The sequence below is a fragment of the Elephas maximus genome, chromosome 7, assembly GCF_024166365.1.
Source record: "Elephas maximus indicus isolate mEleMax1 chromosome 7, mEleMax1 primary haplotype, whole genome shotgun sequence".
In the NCBI taxonomy this organism is placed as follows: Eukaryota; Metazoa; Chordata; class Mammalia; order Proboscidea; family Elephantidae; genus Elephas; species Elephas maximus.
The window spans coordinates 73,486,512-73,513,537 of NC_064825.1; the positions used below are offsets into that span (position 1 = coordinate 73,486,512).

General features: G+C 39.0%; 1 protein-coding gene across 1 annotated transcript; it reads right to left on the reverse strand.

The window, feature by feature from the left end:
- Window positions 1-465: 465 nt before the first annotated feature.
- Window positions 466-26,118, reverse strand: SAAL1 (serum amyloid A like 1). The gene is made up of 12 exons (XM_049890588.1): window positions 25,925-26,118; window positions 24,507-24,620; window positions 22,641-22,724; window positions 21,090-21,169; window positions 19,700-19,759; window positions 19,434-19,549; window positions 18,871-19,051; window positions 16,667-16,749; window positions 16,398-16,586; window positions 8,767-8,963; window positions 4,090-4,182; window positions 466-3,366 (listed from the first exon to the last, which is right to left on the reverse strand). The coding sequence occupies exons 1-12, from the start codon at window positions 26,057-26,059 to the stop codon at window positions 3,280-3,282; spliced, it is 1,419 nt and encodes a 472-aa protein (XP_049746545.1). The 5' UTR covers window positions 26,060-26,118; the 3' UTR covers window positions 466-3,279.
- Between the last annotated feature and the right edge of the window lie 908 nt (window positions 26,119-27,026).

Consider the following 27,026-nt stretch of genomic DNA (forward strand, 5'->3'; position numbering starts at 1 on the left):
TCTTCATATCATGTAGCATTTAAAACCCTTTGGTCACCCAATTATTTTCAGCTTTGAATTTTTTGTTGCTACCATGTGTTTTCACTAATACTAGGCATGCTGATTAAAAGACCAATTCAGAATTTTTGTTGTGAGTTATGGATTCTGATACTCATTACCTGGGTCCTGGGTCCCAGCAAGCCCTGGATGTCATAAATTCTACCGATATGAGTCAATGATAAAATCTTTTTTCATTTTATTTCTTGGAAATTCAGAAAACATGAAGGCACCTGGCAATGACTGCACATACATTTTATTTTCATTCTTCTTAGCCTTTTTATTACTTTTTACGAAGCTTTTCAAAACATGATACAATTCATTCTTCCTTACTACAAAAGCAGTACTTACAGCCCAAATAAAGAAAGCCAAGGGATTTTTTATCTCAGGAAAATTACTGTTAAAATGCAGTATTTATTACTGTAAAAGCAGTACCGACAGGCCAAATAAATGAAACTAAAGGAGTTTGAATCTCAGGAAAATTACCACTAGGATGTATTCTTCATTGTAACAAAAGCAGTCCTAACTAACAACTAAGAAGTGGCAACAGCTGCCCTGGAATACTGTAGAACTGCTCACAGCAGCACAGCACATTCCACCTGCTACACATGGACGCAATGATTGGGCCCTAAGACGGAATACAGGATAAAAATAACTTACAGGAGTTTGTGTCTCTTGAACAAAAGGACCAATGCAATGCATTATTCTTTATTGCAAAGGCATTATTTACTGTTTTGAAGCTGGAAAAGCCGGGAGCCAGTAACATCTAGAAACAATGAATGGCATCCAAGAGAAAACAGCCACTATGACTGAATGAAGACTGGGAATAGCTTATTCTAGCAATAAGTACATCCTCAAAAGAACACAGTAACTAGGAAATACAGTGGGGAGGCTTATCTCACAGAAATAAAGGCAGACCTGTCAAAAGTTTAGAAAATTCACATATCCATAAGGCATCACCTAAGACAACACTCAATCTACACAAAAATTAGGTTCCAATTTCAGGTTCTTGAGTTTCATCACACATTTCAAAAGGCTCCCCACCTTGAGGCTAAATGAGTTAAAATCTGGCTACCTCCTTCCCAAAGAACTCCAGAGGCATGAAAACGGTTGAGATACCGTATGTCCCACATGTCCCCGAAGGGTTAAAAAAAAGTTAACACTGCTCACTGTTTGAATTTTTTAAAAAAAACAATTTATTAATATTTGTAGATTCAGGAAATTTTCCAACATATCAAAATACTATGAAAATGCCACCTCATAATAGTACAATAGCAAGAAGTAACAAATAAACAGGGCAGGCTGGAGGCAGAAATATACAACAGACAACCTGGACATGCCCAGTCTTCCCATGATGTATCCTCTCTCTCTGTAACTTACTCTTTTTGAGTGGCACTCCCTCCCTCAGATATCCAAGGTCCTTATGCTCCCCTTTTTAAAACATGCTCTCATGAAAAAATGTGAAGTTCATATGCATGTAGGCAATGAAAACTAACAACCTAAGTATATTTGCATCCTAACGACTTTAAACTTAAAGGAATAATGAATGTGGAGATTTTAATATCAGCTAGCAGGCAGAGGAGTGCTTTCATTGGTGCCTTTGAAATCTATGTTAAAAGTCACGTACTCAGCCTATAGTTTAGGCCAGCGCCCCAAAACAGGCAAATGCACATAAAGTAAATCTACCAATTAGGGATGCAACTCTAAGATTTGAATCTTACCGTTCAATTGTTTTCAGCAGTGACACTTTCAATAATAAAACTACCTCCTAAATGGAAACGGTGTATCTCTTACTAATAATGCTATCCTCTGTGTTTTATCTGCAAAAGTCACTCACGGAAAATAAAAGTGTGACATGAGAGCAATGCTTCAAAACCAAAAAGGTCCTGAAATAAACTGGGAAGAGGCTAGCCCAGAAGAGATGTTTAAAAAGCTTTGTTATTTATAACTGATATTTTCTCAAAATCTATTAAAAATCCAATTTCAGAAATTAAAATCATACAAATGGCTACTTTTGTTAAGTGTACCTGGCCGATTCTCTGAGTATGTTTCATTAGGAAGCACTATAAGGAGTGATGACATCTGACAGGAAACATCACGTATAGCACAGTTTGTGAACATTCAGAAGTTATTAAACTTCCTCAATCTTAAATTAAAAATCTTCTATTCACTGACACAAATAATTTCTTAAAATTCTACCACTGGAATTATGCTAAAAATAGTGCATATTCTTAGTGAGTTTTAATGCAAATGTTAGCATTTCTACTTTCATACTGAAAAAAGGATTTTTGAGATTGAATAAAGCTAAACTAAAAGCAGTAATTTTTGAGCTGTTACTAACAATCTGGTGTGGAATCAACACAAATTACACTCACAAAATGGCTAAAATATGTTTGCATACTGTGCCAAACACCATGGATTGACAGTCTTGCCTTTTTCTCCTATAGAAGCTAGGAAGAAAAAAGCTCTTAATTTCAAACACTTATAGCTAACGATGGCCATGCAACAGGGTTCTGGCTAGGGTGGGCTGCCCTTCCCAAATGAAAAGGTAAAGACTTGCTAGCAGAAAGCCCCTTTGCTTCTTTCTCCTTTTTCGTCCCTAAATGTGGACAAGGGCCCACAAATGATGAAGTCCCTTTAACAACGAAAATAAGCGTAAACACAAAGGTCTGCATGGCAGACCATGTGGAAAGGTAAAAGGAGTCAGGGTCCCTGAGCCACCTTATCAGGCTTGGACCACACACCTCTGGATTTCTTATTGCAAAAGATACATATAAGCTATCAGTTTAAGCAACTGTAGTAGGGTTTTCTATTAGTGCAGCTGAGTGCACCTGCAACAGACACAATACAAAATTCTCACATAAAAACCAGAACTAAGAATTATAAAGAAATCCTCACCAATCCCTCAAATATCCTAAAAAGAACCTCAGGATAAGCTTGTGCTTTTTGTTTTCTTCAAGTAAAGATACTGAATACCAAATAACCAATATAAACAAGTGGTGGGATGGTGGTGGTTTATGTTTCTAACTATGGAAAAGTGATAACTGATCTGAAATTCCAGGCCCTAATCCAAAATAAATGTGAGATAAAGCTGGGGAAAGAAGGAGGGCATGAGTGTACTGCCAGATAATTATGGTCTAATATGGGCTTTATGTGATATTTTCCATATGTCATTTTCAACTGTCAGTGAGGAAAAATAAAGTTTATTTCTTGGGCAGAGGAAATTTCAATTCAGTCTTAAGTCTAAACCTTCAAACTTGGGAAGCTTTTCTCCAGGTCATCAGCAAGGGTCTTATCAACCTCATGCAGGATTTTAAGAAAGTCTTGCACCTGTGAGTCAAACAAAGGAACCAAATAAATATAAGTGGAAGAAAGGAGGGTTAAGATATTGATTGCTGACTGCAGAAATGCTTTACCTATGGTATCTACGTGGTCCAATGGACAAGTGTTGACAGATCCCCACATGACAAGGACAGTACTTCCTGAATCTCCTCTGAAACATCACCAAGTGTCTATTCTTAAAATTCTCGTTTTACTCTCGCGCTGGTACTTATCTTCCACTGCTTTCCCTTTAGGGTCCACCACTGGGGGGTTTTGTTACCATCCTCCTTGCTTACGTATCCCCTCGCTCTCACATGCTATACGTCATTTTCCAAAAAAAATTCCTATTTTAGAATTGTCGGACGTTTGCTGGCATCAACTTGACAGCAACAGGTTTCAGAGTAACAAATACAATGTCATTTGAATACTTATAGAACTTTATTAACTATTCCTGTCTAAGAATCTTACTTTTGCTTAATATATATGGTATCTACTTCTCGACAAAAAGATGTACATAAATTCAGCACTGGTTCCTTTCTTTTAAAGTTAAAATTGTTACTCAGGCAAGTCCCAAGAAGTAGCTGAGTCATCTATCCAACAAAGGCGTTAAGTTCTGTGAATAGTAAGCACTATCTTCTTTAACAATGCCCTCAAATATCAAGCACTTACTTAAAAATGGTTTACCTAGTTATCTTCTTAAGCTTAGCCATCTATACATTTACCCATACTCACCACAGGGCTATACAAAGGAAGAAGATTTTGAAATGCACAGGAACACTTCTGTTTGCTTAAATGGCCCTCCTTTAGTCCCTGAGCCACAGTCTCCTAAAACAAAATAGGGTTTAATGTCATCAGAGGAAATTCCTAAAGCTGTATCGGTATATACACTTTCCTATTGATCCCACAGCCATTTTGAATGTTCCAGTCACCATTCGTCCTTCCATAACCCAGAAATGTTCTCCACTGTAGTCCTTATTTTAGTGAACAGCGCCACCACCCTGCTACACAAGCCAAAAACTTGGGTCACTGCCAAGACTACTTCTCTCCTGTTGCTGACCCTCCCACAAGTGTTCAATACATTCTACTGATTTCATCTCCCGAATCTCTCTTATCCCACTCCCTCTCCATTCACACTTCTTCTATTGCTTAGGCCCTCATTATTTGTCAGATTATTCCTGCAGATTGTCTACAAAAGCTTGTCAAATGGTCTCCCAGCCTTCAACCTGGAGTCTTTTCCTTCCTCTCTGCTGTTTTTGGAATAACCTTTCTAAACTGATCCTATCACTTGCTGCTAAAAAAATAAACCTCTAGTAGTCTCTCAGCCTCGTCAAGAGTAAGTCCAAATGACATAAGCATGGCATATAAGAATTTTTATGACATATCATTGGCATATTCTCAGCACATTTTCCTCCTGTCACTTTAAATTAAGAAATAATTATGACTCTCCCAACATAAAACAAAAGCAATGGCAAACAAAGGCAAACATACTTTTAATGAATATGTTAAAGATATATTATTACCCTAGGAGTTCATACCAATGAAGAAATCTATCAAACAAAAAATACAAATAACACACAAACATATGGAAAGAGGCCTAACCTCAGTAATAATTTAAAAATGCAAATCAAAATAAGGTATAATTTCTCACCTATTAAACTTTACTTGATATAAAAATGATAATATCCCGTAATAAGGGTCAAGGAAAACTAATGAATCTAGGAAAATTGGAAATCCTCAAAAATTAAATGGAACGCATAAACATCGATATCCTAGGCATTAGTGAGCTGAAACGGACTGGTATTGACCATTTTCAATCCGACAATCATATAGTCTACTATGGGAATGACAACTCGAAGAGGAATGGTGTTGCATTCATTGTCAAAAAGAATGTTTCAAGATCTATCCTGAAATGTAACACTGTCAGTGATAGGACAATATCCATACGCCTACAAGGAAGACCAGTTAATGCAACTATTATTCAAATTTACGCACCAACCACTAGGGCCAAAGATGAAGAAGTAGAAGATTTTTATCAGCTCTTGCAGTCTGAAATTGATGGAACATGTAATCAAGATGCATTGATAATTACTGGCGATTGGAATGAGAAAGTTGGAAACAAAGAAGAAGGATCAGTAGTTGGAAAATATGGCCTTGCTGATAGAAACAGTGCCAGAGATAGAATGATAGAATTTTGCAAGACCAACGACTTCTTCACTGCAAATACCTTCTTTCACCAACATAAACGGCAACTATACACATGGACCTCAGCAGATGGAACACACAGAAATCAAATCGACTACATCTGTGGAAAGAGATGATGGAAAAGCTCAATATCATCAGTCAGAACAAGGCCAGGGGCCGACTGTGGAACAGACCATCAATTGCTCATATGCAAGTTCAAGCTGAAACTGAAGAAGATCAGAACAAGCCCACGAGAGCCAAAATATGACCTTGAGTATATCGCACCTGAATTTAGAGACCACCTCAAGAATAGATTTGACACATTGAACACTAGTGACCCAAGACCAGACGAGTTGTGGAATGACATGAAGGACATCATACATGAAGAAAGTAAGAGGTCATTGAAAAGATAGGAAAGAAAGAAAAAACCAATATGGAAGTCAGAGGACACTCTGAAACTTGCTCTTGAGCATCGAGCAGCTAAAGCAGAAGGAAGAATTGATGAAGTAAAAGAACTGAACAGAAGATTTCAAAGGGCCTCTAGAGAAGACAAAAGTAAAGTATTATAATGACATGTGCAAAGAGGTGGAGATGGAAAACCAAAAGGGAAGAACACGCTAGGCATTTCTCAAGCTGAAAGAACTGACAAAAAAATTCATGCCTCGAATTCCAATAGTGAAGGATTCCATGGGGAAAATATTAAATGATGCAGCTAGCATCAAGAGAAGATGGAAGGAATACACAGAGTCATTATACCAAAAAGAATTAGTCGATATTCAACCATCTCAAGACGTGGCATATGATCAGGAACCGATGGTACTGAAGGAAGAAGTCCAAGCTGCTCTGAAGGCATTGGTGAAAAACAAGGCTCCAGGAATTGATGGGATATCAATTGAGATGTTTCAACAAACAGATGCAGCGCTGGAGGTGCTCACTCGTCTATGCCAAGAAATATGGAAGACAGCTTCCTGGTCAACTGACTGGAAGAGATCCATTTTTATGCCTATTCCCAAGAAAGGTGATCCAATCGAATGTGGAAATTATAGGACAATATCATTAATATCACACACCTGCAAAATTTTGCTGAGGATCATTCAAAAACGGCTGTGGCAGTATATCGACACGGAACTGCCAGAAATTCAGGGTGGTTTCAGAAGAGGACGGGGAAGCAGGGATATCATTGCGGATGTCAGGTGGATCTTGGCTGAAAGCAGAGAATACCAGAAGGATGTTTACCTGTGTTTTATTGACTATGCAAAGGCATTCAACTGTGTGTATCATAACAAACTATAGATAACACTGCAAAGGACGGGAATTCCAGAACATTTAATTGTGCTCATGAGGAACCTTTGTATAGATGAAGAGGCAGTTGTTTGGACAGGACAAGGGGATACTGATTGGTTTAAAGTCAGGAAAGGTGTGCACCAGGGTTGTATTCTTTCAACATACCTATTTAATCTGTATGCTGAACAAATAATACAAGATGCTGGACTACATGAAGAAGAACAGGGCATCAGGGTTGGAGGAAGACTCATTAACAACCTGTGTTATGCAGATTACACAACCTTGCTTGTTGAAAGTGAAAAGGACTTGAAGCACTTACTAATGTAGATCAGAGACCACAGCCTTCAGTATGGATTACACCTCAACATAAAGAAAACAAAAATCCTCACGACTGGACCAATGAGCAACATCATGATAAACGGAGAAAAGATTGAAGTTGTCAAGGATTTCATTTTGCTTGGATCTACAATCAACAGCCATGGAAGCAGCAGTCAAGAAATCAAAAAACGCATTGCATTGGGCAAATCTGCTGCAGAGAACCTCTTCAAAGTGTTGAAGAGCAAAGATGTCACCCTGAAGACTAAGGTGTGCCTGACCCAAACCATGGTATTTTCAATCACATCATATGCATGTGAAAGCTGGACAATGAATAAGGAAGACCGAGGAAGACTTGACACCTTTGAACTGTGGTGTTGGCAAAGAATATTGAATATACCATGGACTGCCAAAAGAACGAAAAACTCTCTCTTGGAAGAAGTGGGGCCAGAATGCTCCTTAGAGGCAACGATGGCGAGACTGCGTCTTACATACTTTGCACATGTTGTCAGGAGGGATCAGTCCCTGGAGAAGAACGTCATGCTTGGCAGAGTACAGGGTCAGCAGAAAAGAGGAAGACCCTCAACGAGGTGGACTGACACAGTGGCTGCAACAATGAGCTCAAGCATAACAACGATTGTGAGGATGGCGCAGAATGGGTGGTGTTTCGTTCTGTTGTGCATAGGGTCGCGAGGAGTCAGAACTGACTTGAAGGCACCTAACGACAACAACAAAACCAATGCTCTCACATGTCAAAAGCATCCTGACAATACATAACCATTATGCCTCAGTCATTTTCACTTCTATAACATCGAATCCAGTAATTTAACTTCTGAAAGCCTATGCTAATGTAATAACCCCAAACCTGGAAAATACAAAAATGTTTGCTGAAGCATTTCTAAAATAGAAGAGAAAAAAATTTACAAACTGCCTAAACAATGACTAATAAGGAATAATTAGGTAAAATATGGTAAATTTATTAACATAAATATCACAGGGGCATTATAAATCATAGTTATTAAGACTATATAGCAATATGGAAAAGGTAAGGAGGACGACTCATCAAGAAACAATTCACCAGAATAACAAAAACTTGTTTTAAGGAATATTCTACTTGAAAAGAACACATTCTTCATAGCTATATTCGTATGTACATTTTTTTTTTAACATATGGATAAAAAGAGCATGCTCAAAGGAAAAAAATGCTCAATACACATATTCAGGAAAAATATTCCTTAAAACAAGTTTACGATAAATTTGGAAAATCAACTATTTGGCAAGTCGAACGTTAATCAACTGACTCTTAGAGAAATGCTTTTCAGGGAATTGATCTAGAGTCAGGAAAAGCACCTATAATATAACGTTAAGTGAAAAAAACAGTCTATGAAAATTATATATACCGGGTTACATGCCTGTAAAAGATGCATATGTAAATACTGACTGGAAGGAAATGATACCAAACCACAACATTTGCTGGTTTATCAACTTTCCTCTATTTCCCCACATTTACGTACTATAGTTCTACTATTTTTCTATATGAAAAAATAAAAATAATACTAATAAAGTCTGGAACATTAAGCAATCCATACTTTCTTTTGCTAAAGAAATCATCAGTATTGCCTTCCATACCTTTGTTAATGCCAGAAAAATATTAGAAAGAAATTCACACGAAATATCCTTCAAGATTTTCAAGTGTAAATCATCAGCCACTAAGTCAGACTTCTTAGTCTCATCTGTGTTAGACTCTGCTGAGTTCTCTGGTTTCTTCTCACAACGTTCCACATTTTGTAAGGCCCGAATCAGGCTGTCAATCAGAGGAAGAGCAACTGTACAAAAATAAACAGGCATAGAATAGACTAGTAAGTTTTGGTTTTTCATTCACTCATTCATGTACTTATTCAACAAACATGTACTGAACATCTACTATGCTAGGCATTCTATTTCAGGCACTACAGACAGAGTGGTAAACAAGATCATCAAGGCCTCAGCCTTCAAGTATTTACATTTTTACACTTTTAAATAAGTAAAACAGATCATTTTGGTCTTTGGTAACTGCTAGGAAGGAAATACCACCCACACCCACTGCCACTGAGTCGATTCCTACTCATAGTGACCTTGCAGGACAGAGTAAAAAAACCAAAACCAAACCCAGTGCCGTCGAATCAATTCTGACTCATAGCGACCCTACAGGACAGAGCAGAACTGCCCCGCAGAGTTTCCAAGCAGTGCCTGGTGGATTCGAACTGTCAATGCTTTGGTTAGCAGCCGTAGCACTTAACCACTATGCCACCAGTGTTTTCTCAGGACAGAGTAGAACTGCCCAATGTGGTTTCCAAGGCTGTAGATCTTTAAGGAAGCAGACTGCCACGTCTTTCTTCCACAGAGCAGCTGGTGTGTTTGAACTGCTGACCTTTCAGTTAGCAGCCAAGTGCTTTAACCACTGCTCCACCAGGGCTCCTATGAAGGAAATAAAAAGGGTATATAATTAAGCAGTTGGGCAGGGGAAACACTCTGAAGAGGTGACACGCAGTGGAGAATTAAAGATAAGTAGTAGTTCAAAGAAAGCATTTCAGACGGAGGGAACAAGTACAAAAGCCCAAAGAAGAAATATATCAGACGGCCTGAAGAACATAAAGGAGGCCAGTGTGGCTTGGGCCTAGTGAGCAAGGGGGAGGCATGGCACAAGACAAGGTCAGGGAATCAGGCAAGGGCCCTATTGTGCAGGGCCTCGGAGGCCACACTAAGAAGAGAATTTCATACTTTAGCTATCATAAAATTTTTAAACAAAGCTTTTAAATTTTATCGTTACACATAAAAACATTCAGTGCGACCTCTTAAAAGACTGAACCATTATTCTAACTAGCCTATAATAAAAGCTGAACATAAAACTAAACCTCAGTCTCAAAATATGTTACAGCATGAAAATGCTAAAAGGTATCTCATTCCGATTTAATCACGGATTCTAACCTCATAATTTCTGCTTGATAATTACAAATTCCAGGAAAAGTTTTCCGTGACACTGAGTTACGTTTTCAAAAGATTTAACTTCACTTCCAAACCTAAGTCACCTACAAAATGGAAATTACATTAAAAAAAAAATTAGCAGCCAAGGAAATTAGTTGGCCCCTGTAAAGCTCCTTAACGGATAAACCCACAAACACTAGAACTCATGTTCTTGTGTATTTACTCCTACACTATATCACTCTTGACACTAATGGCTCAATTCTTTATTCCATGACCTCCCTATAGGTCACATCAGTCTATACCAGCCTCCCCTCTCTCTTTCTCACCCCAACTGACTCCGGAATGCTCTTTTTAAAGGCTTAGGAAAGGGTGAGGAGGAGGAGAAAGTTAATCAGTGGCTTACAGTTAAAGAAGCATCTTTATATTCTCTCTACTAATACAAAAATCGTACATTAAGTTTTGGGCAGGGTGAAGAAAGATAAAAAATTCCTAGACCCTTAATATCAGGAAAGATGTGTTCCCGGCATTCCAGATAAACACTCTATATATGATTTCCAACAGAAGGTTAGGAAGAGCAGTGGGGTTCAAAGTCAGCATGTCCCACATATGGCCATATCTGCGGGAAGCAAAGGGCAAGGGGAAAGGGGAGACTTTGCCATAGCTACTCCTCATCTGGGAAAAAGCACTAAAAGACTCACAGGTCAAATTCCTGTTAGCCTACAACTTAGCCGCAGGCCCTCTCCTACGTGAACTTCTTGCAAAGCTAGTCCAGGAAAAACTCAGTTCAAAGATGAGTAAGCAAAATAGAACCAGAATAGGCACAAGGAAAAGATACTAAAAGAAAAAAGGGCCTGGAAAAAAAAAAATAGCTTGTAAGTAATACTCATCAAAAAATATTTACGTGAAGCTTATGAGTATTAAGGTAATAATTAGCCAAGTGTTTTAAAACAATAATATGTAAACAAGCACAAAGCAGAGATAGAAGAGCTCACTCAGACTAAGAAATGAAAGACAACAGAAGGGGAAACCTGAGCTGGTAGAACTCAAGGAAGAGGTTAATAGAAGAAATTTCAGCCATTACCAAAATGAAGGTAAAACTGGCAGCAGCAAAAAGGGGAATATACCCTGCTGAAAACACACTAAGGGACACAGAGATCAAGAAAAAGAAAAAAAAGGAATGGAAATACACAGTTAAAAAAGAATAGAGAAAATAATAGTTACAAAAGACAGGAAAGGGGAACTCACATAATTCAAGCCCTCGAGGAAAGCAAAAATGATGGAACACAACGAATATTTAAAGAATCAAACTCAGGAAGAAACCTACTCCCAAAAACTTGAATATGTAGTTTGAAAAGTACCAGGAAAAACTGACAAGGAACGGTCAACACTGAGATATATCTTTTTGACAGTTATAAAGGTAACCACTAAACCACAATATAAATCATCCTAAATGTTAGAGCTACATACAAAAAACAAAGCACATAAACCACGTAGTAGAATATTTAAATGTGTATGTTATTGTTGTTGTTGTGTGCTGTCAAGACAATTCTGACTCATAGGGACCCTACAGGACAGAGTAGAACCACCCTATAGGGTGTCCTAGGCTGTAATTCCTTACAGGAGTGAATTGCCAGGTCTCTTCTCCCACGGAGCTGCTGGTGGGTTCAAACTGCCAACCTCTCAGTAGCCAAGCTCTTAACCACTATACCACCAAGGCTCCTTCTAAGCATGTATATACGTAATAGGAAATATCATATGACAGCACTCAGATCAAACCTATCTATCAGATCAATACATGTAAATGAGTTTAACTCACCCATTAAAAAGAAAAGGATATACCTAAAACAATTTAGAAACACTGAAAAGGACAGGTAAAGGTAGCAGTGGCAAATGCAAACAAAAAGAAAACAGGGGTGTGATCTTTATATGGGATAAAATAGGGTTAATGGAAAAAAAGTATTAAAAGGGACAAAGAAGAACAACTTATAATAATGTCTACATACCATTTAACATAACATGAACACTCATAAAGCAAACTATAAATGATAAAAAGAGAAGCAAACAAATTAATAGTAAAGAGACATTAATTTACTCTCAGTCCACATCAAATCGAATCAAAAGAAATGACTAAGGATACAGAAGACCTAAACAGCGTAACAACTGACAACTCCAAAACCGATTAACTCAGGCCTCTCTCCTCAACTCCAGATTCATGAATACAACCACCTGCTCAATACCTCCACTTGGACGTCTATCAGACATCTGAAACTTAACATGTTTAAAACCAGTCTTCCCTATCTCAGTAAACGGCAACTGTTCAGGCCTCAAATTCCAGAGATATCCTTGACTTTTCTCCTCTCACCTTCCCAACCTATCTGTCAGCAAATTCTGCCGGCACCACCTAAAAATGTATCAGAGTCTTACTATTTTCCACCGACTCCACTGTTACCACCTTGATCCAAGGTACATCATTTCTTGTCTCACTTATCACAATAGCCTTCCAAGTAGTCTCCCTTTTGTACCCTTGGTTACATACATTTCTGATCAACACAGTAGTCAGAGTGAGCCTATCAAAGTCACTTCAAGTTCATTCATGCCTCCCCATCTCCTTCAGAGTAAAAGGTAAAATCAGGGCCTACATCATCTAGCCCGTTACCTCTCTGGTCCCGTGTGCTACTTCTCTTCCCTTTCTTAATTCCACCCCAGGCATGGGGGCCTCACTGCATACTTCTAGTTCAGGGCTTTTACACTTGCTGTTCCTACTGTCTGAGATGCTTTTCTACCTAAGTATTCACATGGCTCACTCTGTTACCTCTATCAGGTCTATGCTCAATGTCACCTACTCAATAGATAAAGAAAACACAGATGCAAACATTCGGCAACATTCATTCTTGATTAAAAGCTCTTAATAGGAATAAATTACAATTTCCTTAAATGATAAAACAAATAGCATAAACACAAAAGAGTATCATGCTTAATGGTGAAACATTAAAATCATTCCCATTAATATTAGGAACAAGGTAACGATGTCTATCACCACTATTATTTAACACCAAAGATACTAGGAAACCTGATTAGAAAAGAGAAAGAATTCAGTTAGAAAAGTGATAAAAAACATATCTAACTTAAGCCTAAAGCAGTACCAGATGGAGCCCAAAATTATCACAGAACAACTATTAAAAACGGTAGGAGAATTCAATATTGTTCCTGAATGTAAAATTAATACAGAAATAAATAGCCTTCATATATGCCAACAGAAATAATCAGTGGAGGAAAAGACCTCATAGATAATAGCAATCCAAAAGATAAAATATCTAGAAAGAAACAAAATGCAGGATCTACGTGCAGAAAACCTTAAGACATTACTGAGGGACACAAAATAAGATCTGAACAATGAGAAAAGCATAATGTATTTTCGGATACTTTATAAATTGAACATGACCCTAATAAAAATATCAGGAAGATTTTCTGGTTTGGGAAATTTGTCAATCTAATTCATTGTTAAACATGAATAATAGTTAAAAAAAATTTTTTTGAAAAGATAGAATGAAAGGTGACTAGCCCTAAAACATCAAAACCAAACCCACTGCTCTCAAGTCAATTTCAACACACAGCAATTGTACAGGACACTGTTGAACTGCCCCATAGGGTTTCCAAGGCTGTAAATTTTTACGAAGCAGGCTGCCACATCTTTTTCCCACAGAACAGCTGCTGGGTTTTAACCTTTTGGTTAGCAGCCAAGCACTTAACCACTATGCCACCAGGACTCCTTGTGACTAGCCCTACTAGGTATTAAAACAAAAAACTTTAACAATTAAAACAGTGTGAGTAATAACACAGGAATAGAGCAATGGAGATGAATAAAATCTATAGGGTGGTTTAGAGAATAATAAAGATGACATTTCAGATCAGTTTGGATAAACTGGGTTATTCACTAAGTGATGTTGAGAAAAACGGATAGCTATCTAGAAAAAAGCTCAAACTAAACTATACCTCAAATGTGACACCAGAATAAATTCTAGATGGATCACAGATTTCAGTCATAAAAAACCATTCTGCGAAAGAACATTTGTTAACACAGAGAAATAGTCTTTTTATACTGCTAAGTGAAAAAAGCTAGCTAAAAAGCAGTACTTAAAAACATATACGCAGAGCCCTGTCCCAACCCACCCTGCATCCTGGCTGCTCAGGGAGCCATGAACAGAGTCCTCTGGCTGCTACCGCAGTCCTGAGGCCTGGAGGTTTTCTTCGCCCACACAGAAGCCTATCATCCCCAGGCCAGAGTGAGAGGTGCATTTAAGCAGGACGAGATGGCTCCAGCAAGTGATCAAAATAAAGAATCAGAGGACCTTCCGGTAGAAGAAAAAGCAACAGAGATATCTGATATGGAATTCAAAAGACTAATGTTTACGGCTCTCTAAGAGATGAGGAAAGAGATCAAGGAAAATGCAGACAAAATCATGGAAAACACAGAGAAAACCAACAAAAACACAGCCAAAATTAAGGAAAACACAAAGCAATAGGAGAATTCAGGAAAATAATACAAGAATAAAACGTCAAAATAAATAAAACAATTAGAAATCATACAAAAACAGCAACTGGAAATCAGCTTTAGAAATGGACAACTCAATAGAAGGTTTAGGAGGAAATCTGAAACAACGGAGGATGGAATCCGTGAGACTGAAGACAAATCCACGGACACCCGACTTTGTCTGAGGAAAAATGACAGAAAAGAATGAAGAAAACCTAAGAATTATGTGGGGAACAATCAAGTGCAAAAATATGCATGTGACAGGAGTTGCGAAACAGGGGAAGAAAAGGGAAAACACAGAGAAGGCTGTTGAAGATCTGCTGGCAGAAACCTTCCCAAATATGAAAGATGAAAAGCTGACCCTCCAAGATGCTCAACAAACCCCACAGAGAAAAAGACCCCAAACGAAAGTCACCAAGACATATCATAATCACACTTGCCAAAACCAAAGACAAAGAAAGAATCATGAGATCAGCTAGAGAAAAACAAAAAGGAACTTACAAAGGGGAAACAGTTAAGACTGAGCTCTGATTACCCGGCAGGAACTACGCAGGCAAGAGGCAATGGGATGGCATACATAAAACCTTGAAAGAAAAAAACTGCCAACAAAGAATAACATATCTTCTCAAATACATATCAATATATACCAAATATCTCTCTCTCAAATACAATGACGAAATCAGGACATTTCCAGATAAACAGAAATTAAAGGAATTCCTGAAAACCAATCCAAACTTAAAAGAAATATTAAATGAGTATGTAGTAAGGTGTATATAAGTTTTTGTGCGAGAAACTGACTTGATTTGTAAACTTTCACTTAAAGTACAATAAAAATTAAAAAAAAAAAATTAAATGGAGTCCTTCGGTTAGAGAACCAACAACATCAGGCAACAACCGGAGCCTATGACACAGGACACCATCAGCCAGATACCAGCCTGGGTAAAGAATTCCCAATAACAGACAAAGCTAAAAGACTTAAAACAGGGAAACAGAGGTATCAGTGTGTAAACGATGACAACGTCAAAACAATAAAAAGGGGAATAAATGGTGTAGGTACAGAACTTGTCAAATGGAGACGAAGTTAAGGCGATATCAAGTAATAAAAGACTGCTTCAAACTGAGGAAGATAGGATAAATTTCAAGATAACCATAAAGAAAGTTAACAAAACTACTCATCAGAATAAAAAAGAAGAAAAACACAAAGTCTTTCAGTAAACACAAAATATAATAAAAGAAATGAAAAAAGCCACAAACAAAAGGAATGCAGCACAGGAAAGTAAGAGGAACAAAGAAAAACGTCAGCACCACAGAAAAAAAAAGGGGGGGGGCACAACAGTATGACTACGATAAACTCACACCTATCAGTAAGAACCTGGTGGCTTAGTGGTTAAGTGCTACGGCTGCTAACCAAAGGGTCAGCAGTTCAGATCCGCCAGGCGCTCCTTGGAAACTCTATGGGGCAGTTCTACTCTGTCCTATAGGGTCGCTATGAGTCGGATTCGACTTGACGGCACTGGGTTTTTACGTATCGATAAGAAATATCTGTACATGCGTGTGTGTGTATAGTAGCATCTCTGGATGACAGATTACAAGCTCTATGTTTTCCTGATGACTTTCATAAATTTTACAATTTTTTAACATGTAATATTTTTGTAAATAGGGAATAAAAAATAAAATGGGAGAAAGAACCTACTGAACAAACAAAAGCCTGGGTTTAAAATCTGAAAGACTCAAACTTCATTCAGTGAACTGAAATGATACTTACTTTTTTCTATCTTTAGATACTCCTGTGCAGCCTGGGAAGCATAGATGGCAGACAACACTGAAAAAACAGAGGCTAGCACAGTTTTCTGTTCTTGAAGGATGATGGGTGGGTCATCAGACTGGCAAAATTCATGGCAGACCAGGTCAAGAAGTAAACTCCAAGTGTCTTTTCCAGCATCAGGACACTGTACTTGATAAAGATGATAAAGAAAACAGTAATTTAAAAGCAAAAAACAAATAGCTATAGCACGTCTCCATAAGCCATCTTACCAATTGCTTGAATTCCATCATCCACAGTGGTAAGTAGCTGTAAGATGTGCATGTAAACATCCAGCCCTTCTAGAGTCTCAGAACTAAATACAAAAAGCAAAAGCACTGAATTAACAACTTCACTGTTGAGGGGATTGCAATCACTCAGTCGACACTTCAACCAACGAATGTTTATTATCATGTGCTAGCCACTGCCCTAGATGCTGAGGATAAAACAAGAGACAGGACAAAGTTTCTAAGCTCATTACAGCTTACATTCTAATGAGGGAAATAGTCAAAAAACCAAACCAATATTATATATATAATCAATACATATAAAACGAGAACTAAGACGCCTCACTGGTCCTGCTTCACAAAAGCAACAATACAGAAACCGGCTACATCATGCTTCACCATCTGGCTTTCTTGAATAATCAGAACAAAAAAAAGTGACCGAGACCTTTACAATGTGAACGTATGACCCACTATGTCAAGCATCAACAATAATGATGTTCTTAAAATGTCACAGCATAATCCTAGCTTCCTAGCTGAGAAACAGTTAAACCATGTAAGTACAATAAAACCTGTGAAAGCCAGGACCTGTGAAAGGTGGAAACCTGTCAGAGAAAGAAAACTCAAATATTTTCCACTAAAATGAGCAACAGAAAAGTGGTAAGAGGGCACCCCGTCAAAGGCTGAAAACTTCTGAGACCCAGAAAAACAAGGCAGTCCTATCAAGTTCTAGCTCTCACAGGTCTCACCACATAATTCTTGTGATCAACAATTTGCATTCCCAGAAACTCACTCATGGTTCTTCTAACAATTAAGGGGAAAGATACGAACAATTAAAAAGATGGTTTGGCAAGTATTAATTACTTAACTGTTTTCAGGTACTAAGTTAGGGGCCGGGAAAACAGCAATGTCTAAGACACTGTCCCTGCCCTCGTGAAGCCTAAAAGTCTAAAATGACAGATAATTGAAGGGGTAATTATAATAAAGTGCTGTGGATGTTACACTAGAGGACTTGAGGAAGTTCAAGGTTCTAGTGGACCACATAGCAAGCAGACTTAATTTAGTTTGGAGGGTCAGTGAAGACATCCTAAGAGAAACGATATCTGTGCAGAAACCTGAAGAGGAAAACAAGTGTTTATGGTACAGGACCTATACTGTGCAAAGACTAAGAGGTAAGAGAGCTTGATTCATTTGATGAAGGAAATTTTATATAGCTGAAACAGAGTACAAGGAATAGGATGAAAAGGCACTATGCGGAGCTTTTAAGCCATATTTAAAGAGAAAAAGAATCTGCACTTTATCTTAAGGAAAGCAACTGAAGAGTTTCACACATGAAAGTGAGATGAGTGTGTTCTAGAAAGACTGCTGTAGCAGTCTAGGCTTGGAAGGGCCAAGCCTAGAACTAGGGAGTTCAGGTAAAAGAATGTTACAGCCGTCCAGGTGAAAGACAAGAGTGGCCAGTGTAGATGGGATCCCAGAAAAAGTCAAGAACAAAGGTTGGAGGACGACTGGCCATGGGAAAAGAGTGGGATGGGGAAGAGCGACGGCTTTCACATTTCATTCACGTTATCCAAATGGATTACGAATGCATCATTTACTGAGAGACAGAACACCAAAGAAGCAGGTTTAGGGGAAAAGAGCTGAGTTTAATCCTCACTTGAGTTAAGGACAGAAAATTAGTAGGGTTTACTGTAGCTTATCAAGCAGTAAAAATGCACTAGTCACCATTAAACAGATCACTGTATAAATTAATCTTCTAAGTGATTAATAGTAGTTTCATGACCTGCAAGACCTAGTAGTCACTCTTTGCAAGATATTAGAGCCCAAAATCAGTCACTTATCCAAGATGGGCAAATATACACAAAGAGTGAAACGAATAATACCTAATGCTAATTAAGAAACTGTTAAATGTTCAATATAAAATAAAGCACAAGAAAGGCATTTCTCTTTGATATAAATTACACAAAATTGCAGATGATTTTTAGATAGTAACCACAATTAATAATGAGCGATTAGCCTGTAACTAAATGATAGAACAGTTATTGTAACCATTATGATTCTTGCAACGAGTAAATACATTGTCACTACAAATTCAGTAAACCTAACAAACCCGGGTGGGTGCTATTTATCCTGTCAAAAGGAAACTTTTATATCTGAGGATGCGTCTAGTAACTGGATTTTCCCCAACATTTTGCACAAAAGGGCTCACCTACCGTACTTGTTTGGCAGCTTCCAGTACACAGGGCACAATCCTAAACACTGCTTGCTCTTCAGAATTTTGCTGGGGTTCGTCCAGAGGCTGAGCTGCCCCATTGCTAATCCATTCCAACATTAGTTTCTCATCCAAATCAAACAGCTTATCTACCATCTCCCCCACCTTCACCAACAAGTCAACTGCAGAGAATAAAACAGATATTGAAAAGAGAAACAAAATGTTAAAAACGCAATATGGTCAACCTAAATTCCTAAAGCTTTCCAAGAAAGTCACGTCCTGCCAAACAAAGCATTACATACTCCAAGGGCCCTGTGTTTTACCTCCTACATTTACATTTGCTGTTTTCCTTCATTTTTAAAGGGAGTCCCAGGAGTTTAAGTTTAAACGGAGCCTCAGGAGTTTAAGAAGAAACTTCACAGCTTGAATAGAAATACTTTTTCACCTCGTACTTAGCTTTTTCTGTTTTTTAAATTAAAGTGCGCTTCAGAATTAGTTACATGGTTTCCCAACAATTAAACAGAATCTAAATAAATTTTTTTCTAGTATTACATGGTGCCTTACCATTTGTTGAACTTGACATGATGAAGCAAAGGCTATCATAAATAGCTGGTTGTTCACGGATCATTTCAACCCAGACACTGGCCACTTCTGTCTGGGAAAGGCAAGTAAGCAACAACCTACATGACAAATGTGAGCTTAATTTCTATCTTTCATAACAGTAAAGAAAATTCAAGCAAGTAGAAATCTTTCACGGGAAGAATTAACTATATTTTTCTGGATTCCCTTATGTGTGAGTATATGGAACCCATAAAAAGAGAGACACATACCTGCTTGTTTCCAGCAGAGTAGGGGGGTCTGAATCATACAAACAGTGCAATAATACCTGTCTACAAAAACAAAAATGTTCACCTAGTATGTCTCACTTCTCTCTTTTCAAATATCAAGGTAGAGTTTTCATTTAATTCTTTAAACTTCTTATTGTGAAATATGGCATACATACAGAAAGCCCATAAGATACAAATCTATACTTAATTAATTATGAAGCAAACACTCATGCTTCCAAGGGAACAGTGTGACACCTCCATAGCCCATGTGTCCCTTAGAATTCCCTATTTCCTACCTAGAAATGACAACTATCTGGATTTTTCCAGCAGTCATTTCCTTACTTTGCTCTACAGTTTTATTATTTTACGTATTTTGGTTCTGCTTATTTTTAAACTTTATATAAAGGAAATTACACTGAGTGTATTCTTTTAATCTTAGTTCTCTTGCACAACATTATGTCTGTGAGAATCAACCATGTTGTTCCTGTAGCTGCTGTTCTTTTGATTCATTGCTGTAGAACATTCCACTGTTAAGACTATAAAAAAAACAAACCAAACCCAGGGCTGTCGAGCCGATTCTGACTCACAGAGACCCTATAGGACAGAGTAGAACTTCCCCATAGAGTTTCCAAGGAGCGCCTGGTGGATCTGAACTGCCGACCTCTTGGTTAGCAACCATAGCACTTAACCACTACGCCACCAGGGTTTCCTGTATGACAATATCACAATTCATTTGTCCAGCCTACTACTGGTAGGCATATGGGCTGATGCCAATTTGGGGCTATTTCAAGTAGTACTCCTGTAATACATCTCACTAGCAACATAAATTGTCCTATATTAATTCATGGTAAGACAGGCATTTAACTGAATAAGTCCTCCCTCCCAATTTATAAAACTTGCTACTATGTCTCATAATCAGATTTTTGATGTGGAACACCAAAGACCCAATATAATCCTGAGTCATTTGCTCCATGAATATTGTAAATTACTGAGGAATAAATTCCTTCAACTAAGATTGTAAAATCCCTCCACACCTAAAGAGGTAATCGCTTATTTTATAAATTGTTTTGGATTATGGTTGGCTGTCCCCAACTCCAAGTTTTGCCCCATTATTTTTTATCCTACATATGACTTACTATCTGCTGATAATTTAGGTCCCCTTTCTACTGATTAAAAAAAAAATACGTCTAAAACCTGAATCATATCTATAAATAGTGACAAAGCCCCTGGCACCATCAACACACAATCAAGTTTCTGGAAAGTATTCATTAAAGGAAAGAATATATGTATGACTATAAAAAAAATATTCTCCTATCTTTCCTATGTATTAGAATTTCCTTAGGGATATAAAATACGAATCTGTGAAAAAAAATTATTATGTAGTCAAACTTACCCAAGATTTTTATCATTGCTGATGGACACACATATTTCCTGGAAACAGGCCATATTGCCTAAAATTCCCACACAGATTTCCTGCAAAATCAAATTTCACAGGACGCAATGGCTGTGAGGTAAAACACACACGTACAAAAATAACAACATGAACAAAAACTTTCACTGCACCCAGTGGAGGGGGGCAGTGAGGAGAGGCACCTCTGAAGGAAGGCCTGGCGGTCTACTTCTGAAATCTAAAAAATTAGCCATTGAAAACTCCATGGAGCACAGTTCTACTTTTACACAGATGGGGTCAGCATGAGTTAGAATCAACCTGATGGGAAATGGTTATCAAATCTTTATATTCATACAATGACTCAAGGAAAAAGTAGTTCATCGGGTCCCAATGCAAGTGGAGCATTCTACTAAGTAACAAATTTTAATTCAACATTTAATCGGTAAAAATATACAATTTATTAATATAGTGCAGATTTACCCACTTTTTAATCTCAAAGAAAGAGAGGAAATACAGTACAACGTTACACTGGAACCTCACAGGCCTAGGCTCAGATCCCAGCTCCATTCTTTCCTAGCTGTGTGACTCTGGACAAATTTCTTAATCCGAGGTTTCGTTCTTTAATTTGTAAAGCAGAGATAATATCTACCTGATAGGAATAGTAAAACCAAATACTCAACACGTAGTAATTATTCACAATCCTGGGAGGTCCCTGAGTAGAGCAAACAGCCTGTGCTTGCCCACTAACCTAAAGGCTGGTGGTTCGAACACACCCAGTGATGCCATGGAAACAAGGCCTGGAGGTCTGTTTCCATAAACATTACAGCCAAGAAACCCTAGAAAGCAGTTTAACTCTCTGGCACATGGGGTCGCTATGAGTTGGAATCGACTCGATGCAATAAAGCACAACACCACTGCACAGTACATACAGACTAAATGAAAGGTACAGATGATCGCTCTTGGGAGTTTACAATCAGCAACCATCACTGAGAGCTCACTTACTAGGAAAGGCTTGGAAGAAAAGCACCACCCGGGATGACAGATGTGAATAACAATAGAAGATGGAAGGTATACAAAGGGGGGCAGAGGGGGGCGAGGAGTACAGTCAACTCATGAGATGGCGAGTAGGCAGGCCTGGCAAAACTAGTTAGGCTCAGATTGTGGCAAGCCTTGAGCAACAGGCTGAGTTTGGAATGAAGGTTAGAAATCTTTAAGGGGGGATTTTTCTAAGTTAAAAAGAGCAATGAACTGAGAAATGAGAGATCCTGGCACTGTTCCCTTTTCTGCCAAATATCAGCAGCATAACTTTGGTAAAGTTAAACAACCTATCAGGTTTTCCACAGCTGTAAATCAAAACATAGGTCTCCCAGGTCCAGTCCAAATCTAAAATCCTATGACTGTACCCATTTTAAATAGCACAGTCCTGGCAGATATACAATAAACATTTACAGACTGATGTGCTGATGTATAGCCAGTTAGGAAAATAAATTAAAGTGAGAAAAATGAAAGACTACCCAACACTACCTGAAAGGCTTTAGAAATGTACATACTTACTCTTAATCGAGGACACTTGGATTTGGCCAGTACTCCCATAAATATGTCAGGAGCATTAAATTCTTGGAGAAATAAAGCCACATCCTGGAAATAAATATGATTATTTATTTAGATGCTAAATACTGCTCTTAAAACCCCATAACTTATGTAGGCAACAATAAAATAAATTCTAATTCTATATATACCTCCTTTTAATGTTACACACACACACATTCTCACACTCACCCTTAAGGTTAGGAATTGTGTCAGCGAACAAAAATAACGTTAGAGTCCTTGTGGTATCTGGTCCCAAGGCAATGGAATTATTCCATAAACAAATCTAAGCTAATTGTGATACTCCAGAGAATCATCCTTCTTCTGCCCTGAAGACATTTCCTTTACCTTAATGATTTTCCGACCCACCAGGAATTCCTATTAACTCATTCAAATACACTTGCTGATTGCCAGGTTTTATGCTAAAAGGAGACAAAAGAGTAAAACTCCTAATTCCTGTGCTCTGAGAGCTCAAACAAACCAGGTGAAAACTACTATTGGATTATGTCCAACATCAGAACTTAGGTTGGCAAAATCCTCAACAGAAAGTAAATTCTGATCCCAACGGAACTACGACAGTTTCACACCTCCTTCCCAGACAGTATACCCAGTCCACAGTGCCTAAAGGGGCATACCACACAGGCAGTTGAACCTGGAGTGGACGCGTGACGCAAACTGGGGAAATCTTGCCTAGAAATGTGGGACACAAAAACTAAGTTAGCTGTGGAGATCTGCATTGTAAACTATGTAAATAAAATTAAGTTTCTGACTGCCCATTACCACTGATTTTCACCAAATTTGGAGTGTACATTTGGGATAGCTTAACTTAAAATACAAGCTACGTGGCTAAGGTTAAAATTCACTTTCAAGGACCCTGGGGACCTCCAAGAAAGAGGCAGTTAACCCCTAGAACAGCTGAGAATGAGGTAACCTGTGTGATGCTGACTGGGAGAGACATACTACACACAACAAGAGACCAGGGTCAGAGAACACGATGTTTTCAAAGATTTGCCCCAAATTGGAAGTAACACAGCAGACGTTCTCCACTGTAGGAGATTAAGCTGCTTCTCAACTCTTTGCAGTATGTGGGGATTTATTTATTTAATGACGGCTAATAATTCCTGCAGTAAAACAAGAGTGGCCTAATGATATTACCACCAACAATAAAAATGGCAGTTAACATTACTGAACGAGTATTAAACGCCAGGTACAGTTAAGTGCTTTGCATACTATCTCATTTCATTATCACAACAACCTTATGAAATCACTTTGAGGTTTTATGTAAGATTAATTAATCTCTTTTTGCCACTATTTTCTTACCAGTAAAATGACAGTATTACTTCTATCACAGGGTTATTGTGAAGATCAAATGGAATAATATGTATGAAAATGAGCATAATACGATTATTAAAATATTATCATTATTGCAATTAGTTACACATAATTCCTTTTGCCCTTTCTAATTGAATCGTGGTGCATCAGCGGTCTTCCAACTCTTAACCTGCTATCAAATACAAGGCCAGAACTCTCATTAGGTGGATAAGTATCAAAACTTGGTGGGCTGTAAACTTTCTCACATTCACGAGAGCTATCTATTTAACCTAAATGAATGAGTGTTAGTTAGCTCAGACTCTATCCTCAAAGATAAAAGTTTAGCATTTGTAGCTCCTGAGACTTCAGATCCTGCACCACACAAGAGTGATTAGAGACACTAAAGATGGGGGCCTTTCCCCAGAGGCTGAAGGAATAAACCTTTTTAAAGATCCATTCACCACCTTGTCACCCAAGTTTTTTCAGAGTTTCATTTCCAACAGCTTATTACCCCATCCATACCTCATCCATTGACATATCCCATACTCTGCAAATTTCATTCTCCATTTCTTCATCAAGCTCCATCTGCTGCTCCTCATCACCTGAGGTGGATTTGGTGTTTTCAGGGTTAATAATCTTCAGAAACACAAAGGAAGAAAAGAGATGAGTGAAAGCTATCCATAGTACATCCCAAGTTAATATTAACCCATAATTGTTTAGAAGTCACAAAGACACTCTCCTCAAATTATCTTCTCTTGCAAAAATCATAAAAAAAAAAAAATTGCCTTGGGTAGATCTACTCATTCCACTTTCATGGAGGACTTGCTAGGCACTGGGTTAGGGACACAAAGATATAAATCCCTGTGTGTAAGCAGCTTCGATCTAGTGGAGAAAAGACAAATAAACTGATAATCACAACAGAAAAGGCTAAGTAATTCAACTGAATTGTGGATAAAGAGTCGTGGGAGCAAAACGATAGACCAAGAACCTATACCTGAGACAATCTGGGGAAAACATCTCTTAAGAAGTGATATTTGAGTTAAGTCTTGGAGGAAGAACAAGAGTTTGCCAGGTGGGAAAGGGAAGAAGGGCGTTCAGATCAGAGGAAAGCAAAGGGTTCGGAATCAGGAAAGGGCCAGGCAGTTCAAAAAATGATGAACAGTTTAGTGCTGATAGGACATAAAATGTGATAAGGCTGGAAAGGCTACAAAGTGTCTTGGATTCCAAGCTAAGAAATCTGCATTTTTCCGCTGTAGCCAAGGAAACAAAAAGGAATATTATAAACTGCATTTTTTTTTTTTAATTGAAAGTTATTCTGGTAGCTGTAAAGAGGACTGGCGAGGAGAAAGACTGGAAGCAAGGAAATTAGTTAGGGAAAGGAGAGCAGAAGACCACACTAAGCACTCTGTGGCCATCATAATCTCATCTTACATGAGCTGAAAAAGAAACTGAGACTCTGCACGGTTAAGTGACTTGCCCCAGGTCACGAAGCTAATAGGTGCTCAGGCCTGGTTTGTGATCGCAAAGCCCTGTGACTCCAAAGTCGCCAAGCATTCTACTACAACAGAAGGCCATGAAACAGATACTCAGGCCGCCGGCTTCCGCAACGACAACGGGGATGAGGAGCAAAAGGCAGAGCAATGCATTTCCACGGTCATATATTCCTGTGAAATGTGCAAAAGTAAAATATTCTAACAGCACGCATTCCAGCATCCCTGCCTCCGTGCTTCCCTTTGTGTTGAGGGGCCCCGCAGTGGCCCCAGGCAGTTTCGGGTCCGCCGGAAGCGGCCAGGACGCAAGGAGTGAGGACCCGTGGCGCGGGCCTGGGGAGGGGCCGGCGCGGGGATGACAACTCCAAGGACAGGAAGGGGCTGCGCAGAGACGCGACGGGAGTGTCTGGCGGGGTAACGGGAGTCGACCCGAGGCGCCAGTTTACGCACCTGGAGGAGCCCGCTGAGGACGCCGAAGAGCCAGTGTTTGCTGTAGACCGTGCTCCCGATGCAGTCTCCTCTGGCCACCTCCTCATCCTTCTCCTCGTCCCGACTCAGCAGCGGAGGCGACGGATTGCGATCCATGGCTCCGCCGTAACCGGCTCGCGGGAACGGCGCCGGAAGTCGAGGGAGGAAGCGAGCGTTCGCCAGGCGCCAGAGGCCTCGGAACGCCTGGCGCGGCTCCTGCCACAGCGCCGCCTGCTGTCGGAAACCGGGAAGGGCGTAAGAGCCCAGCTCAGCCCAGAATGCCCCGCCAGCTCCGCGGTCCCCCCTCCCGTAACTCGATCTCCCCACCCCACCCTACCAAGGGTCTTAATCATTACTACTATTTGTCATCCTCACTGGACCACATACTTCATCTCTCCAGGAGCTCTTAGCCTGATTGGAGGGAGACAGTAGAGGGTGGGGAACAGGCCAGTGTCTCTCGGTACTGGGTCAAGAGGCTCTTGGTGCCTCTTGAATTTCTTTTATTCTCCAGACTCGCTGGAGTTAAAAAGACCCTTGGAAAGAGTTACAGAGGCTTGGATAGTTCCACCTCAAGGCCCCCGCTTGTTGGAATTCCTGTCAGCTTTGACCTCATTGATATCCACAACATCTCTGCTTGAAGCTTTAGTTCACACATTATACAGACTTTTGAATAGAAGAGATACGTTTAAATGTTTGGTCATTCTGTACGTCCTGCTCTTATATGACCTAATGATATGTCAAAATATATGAAAGTTGTTTTGTTTTCTTTTGTTTCTGTCTCTCTGCCTCTGTCTCTGTGCTTCTTATCGCTTATAAGAACTCCCATCCTTTCTGTGTCTGGCAGAGCATGTCCCACTGTACTGAAACTATGCTATATATATATATACGTATATTTTTTAACAGCCCTATTCTATCTGGGCTCAGTTATTTGCCTTCTGACCCTGGCATCCTCTGATCTCTGGCCACCGTTTCCATTCTTAAGGACATCAGCAACCAACCGACCAGCGAGTTACTGTGGAGTTGACTGGAACTCATGCCAATTCTGTGTATGTCACAGTAGAACTGTGCTCCATAGGGTTTTAAA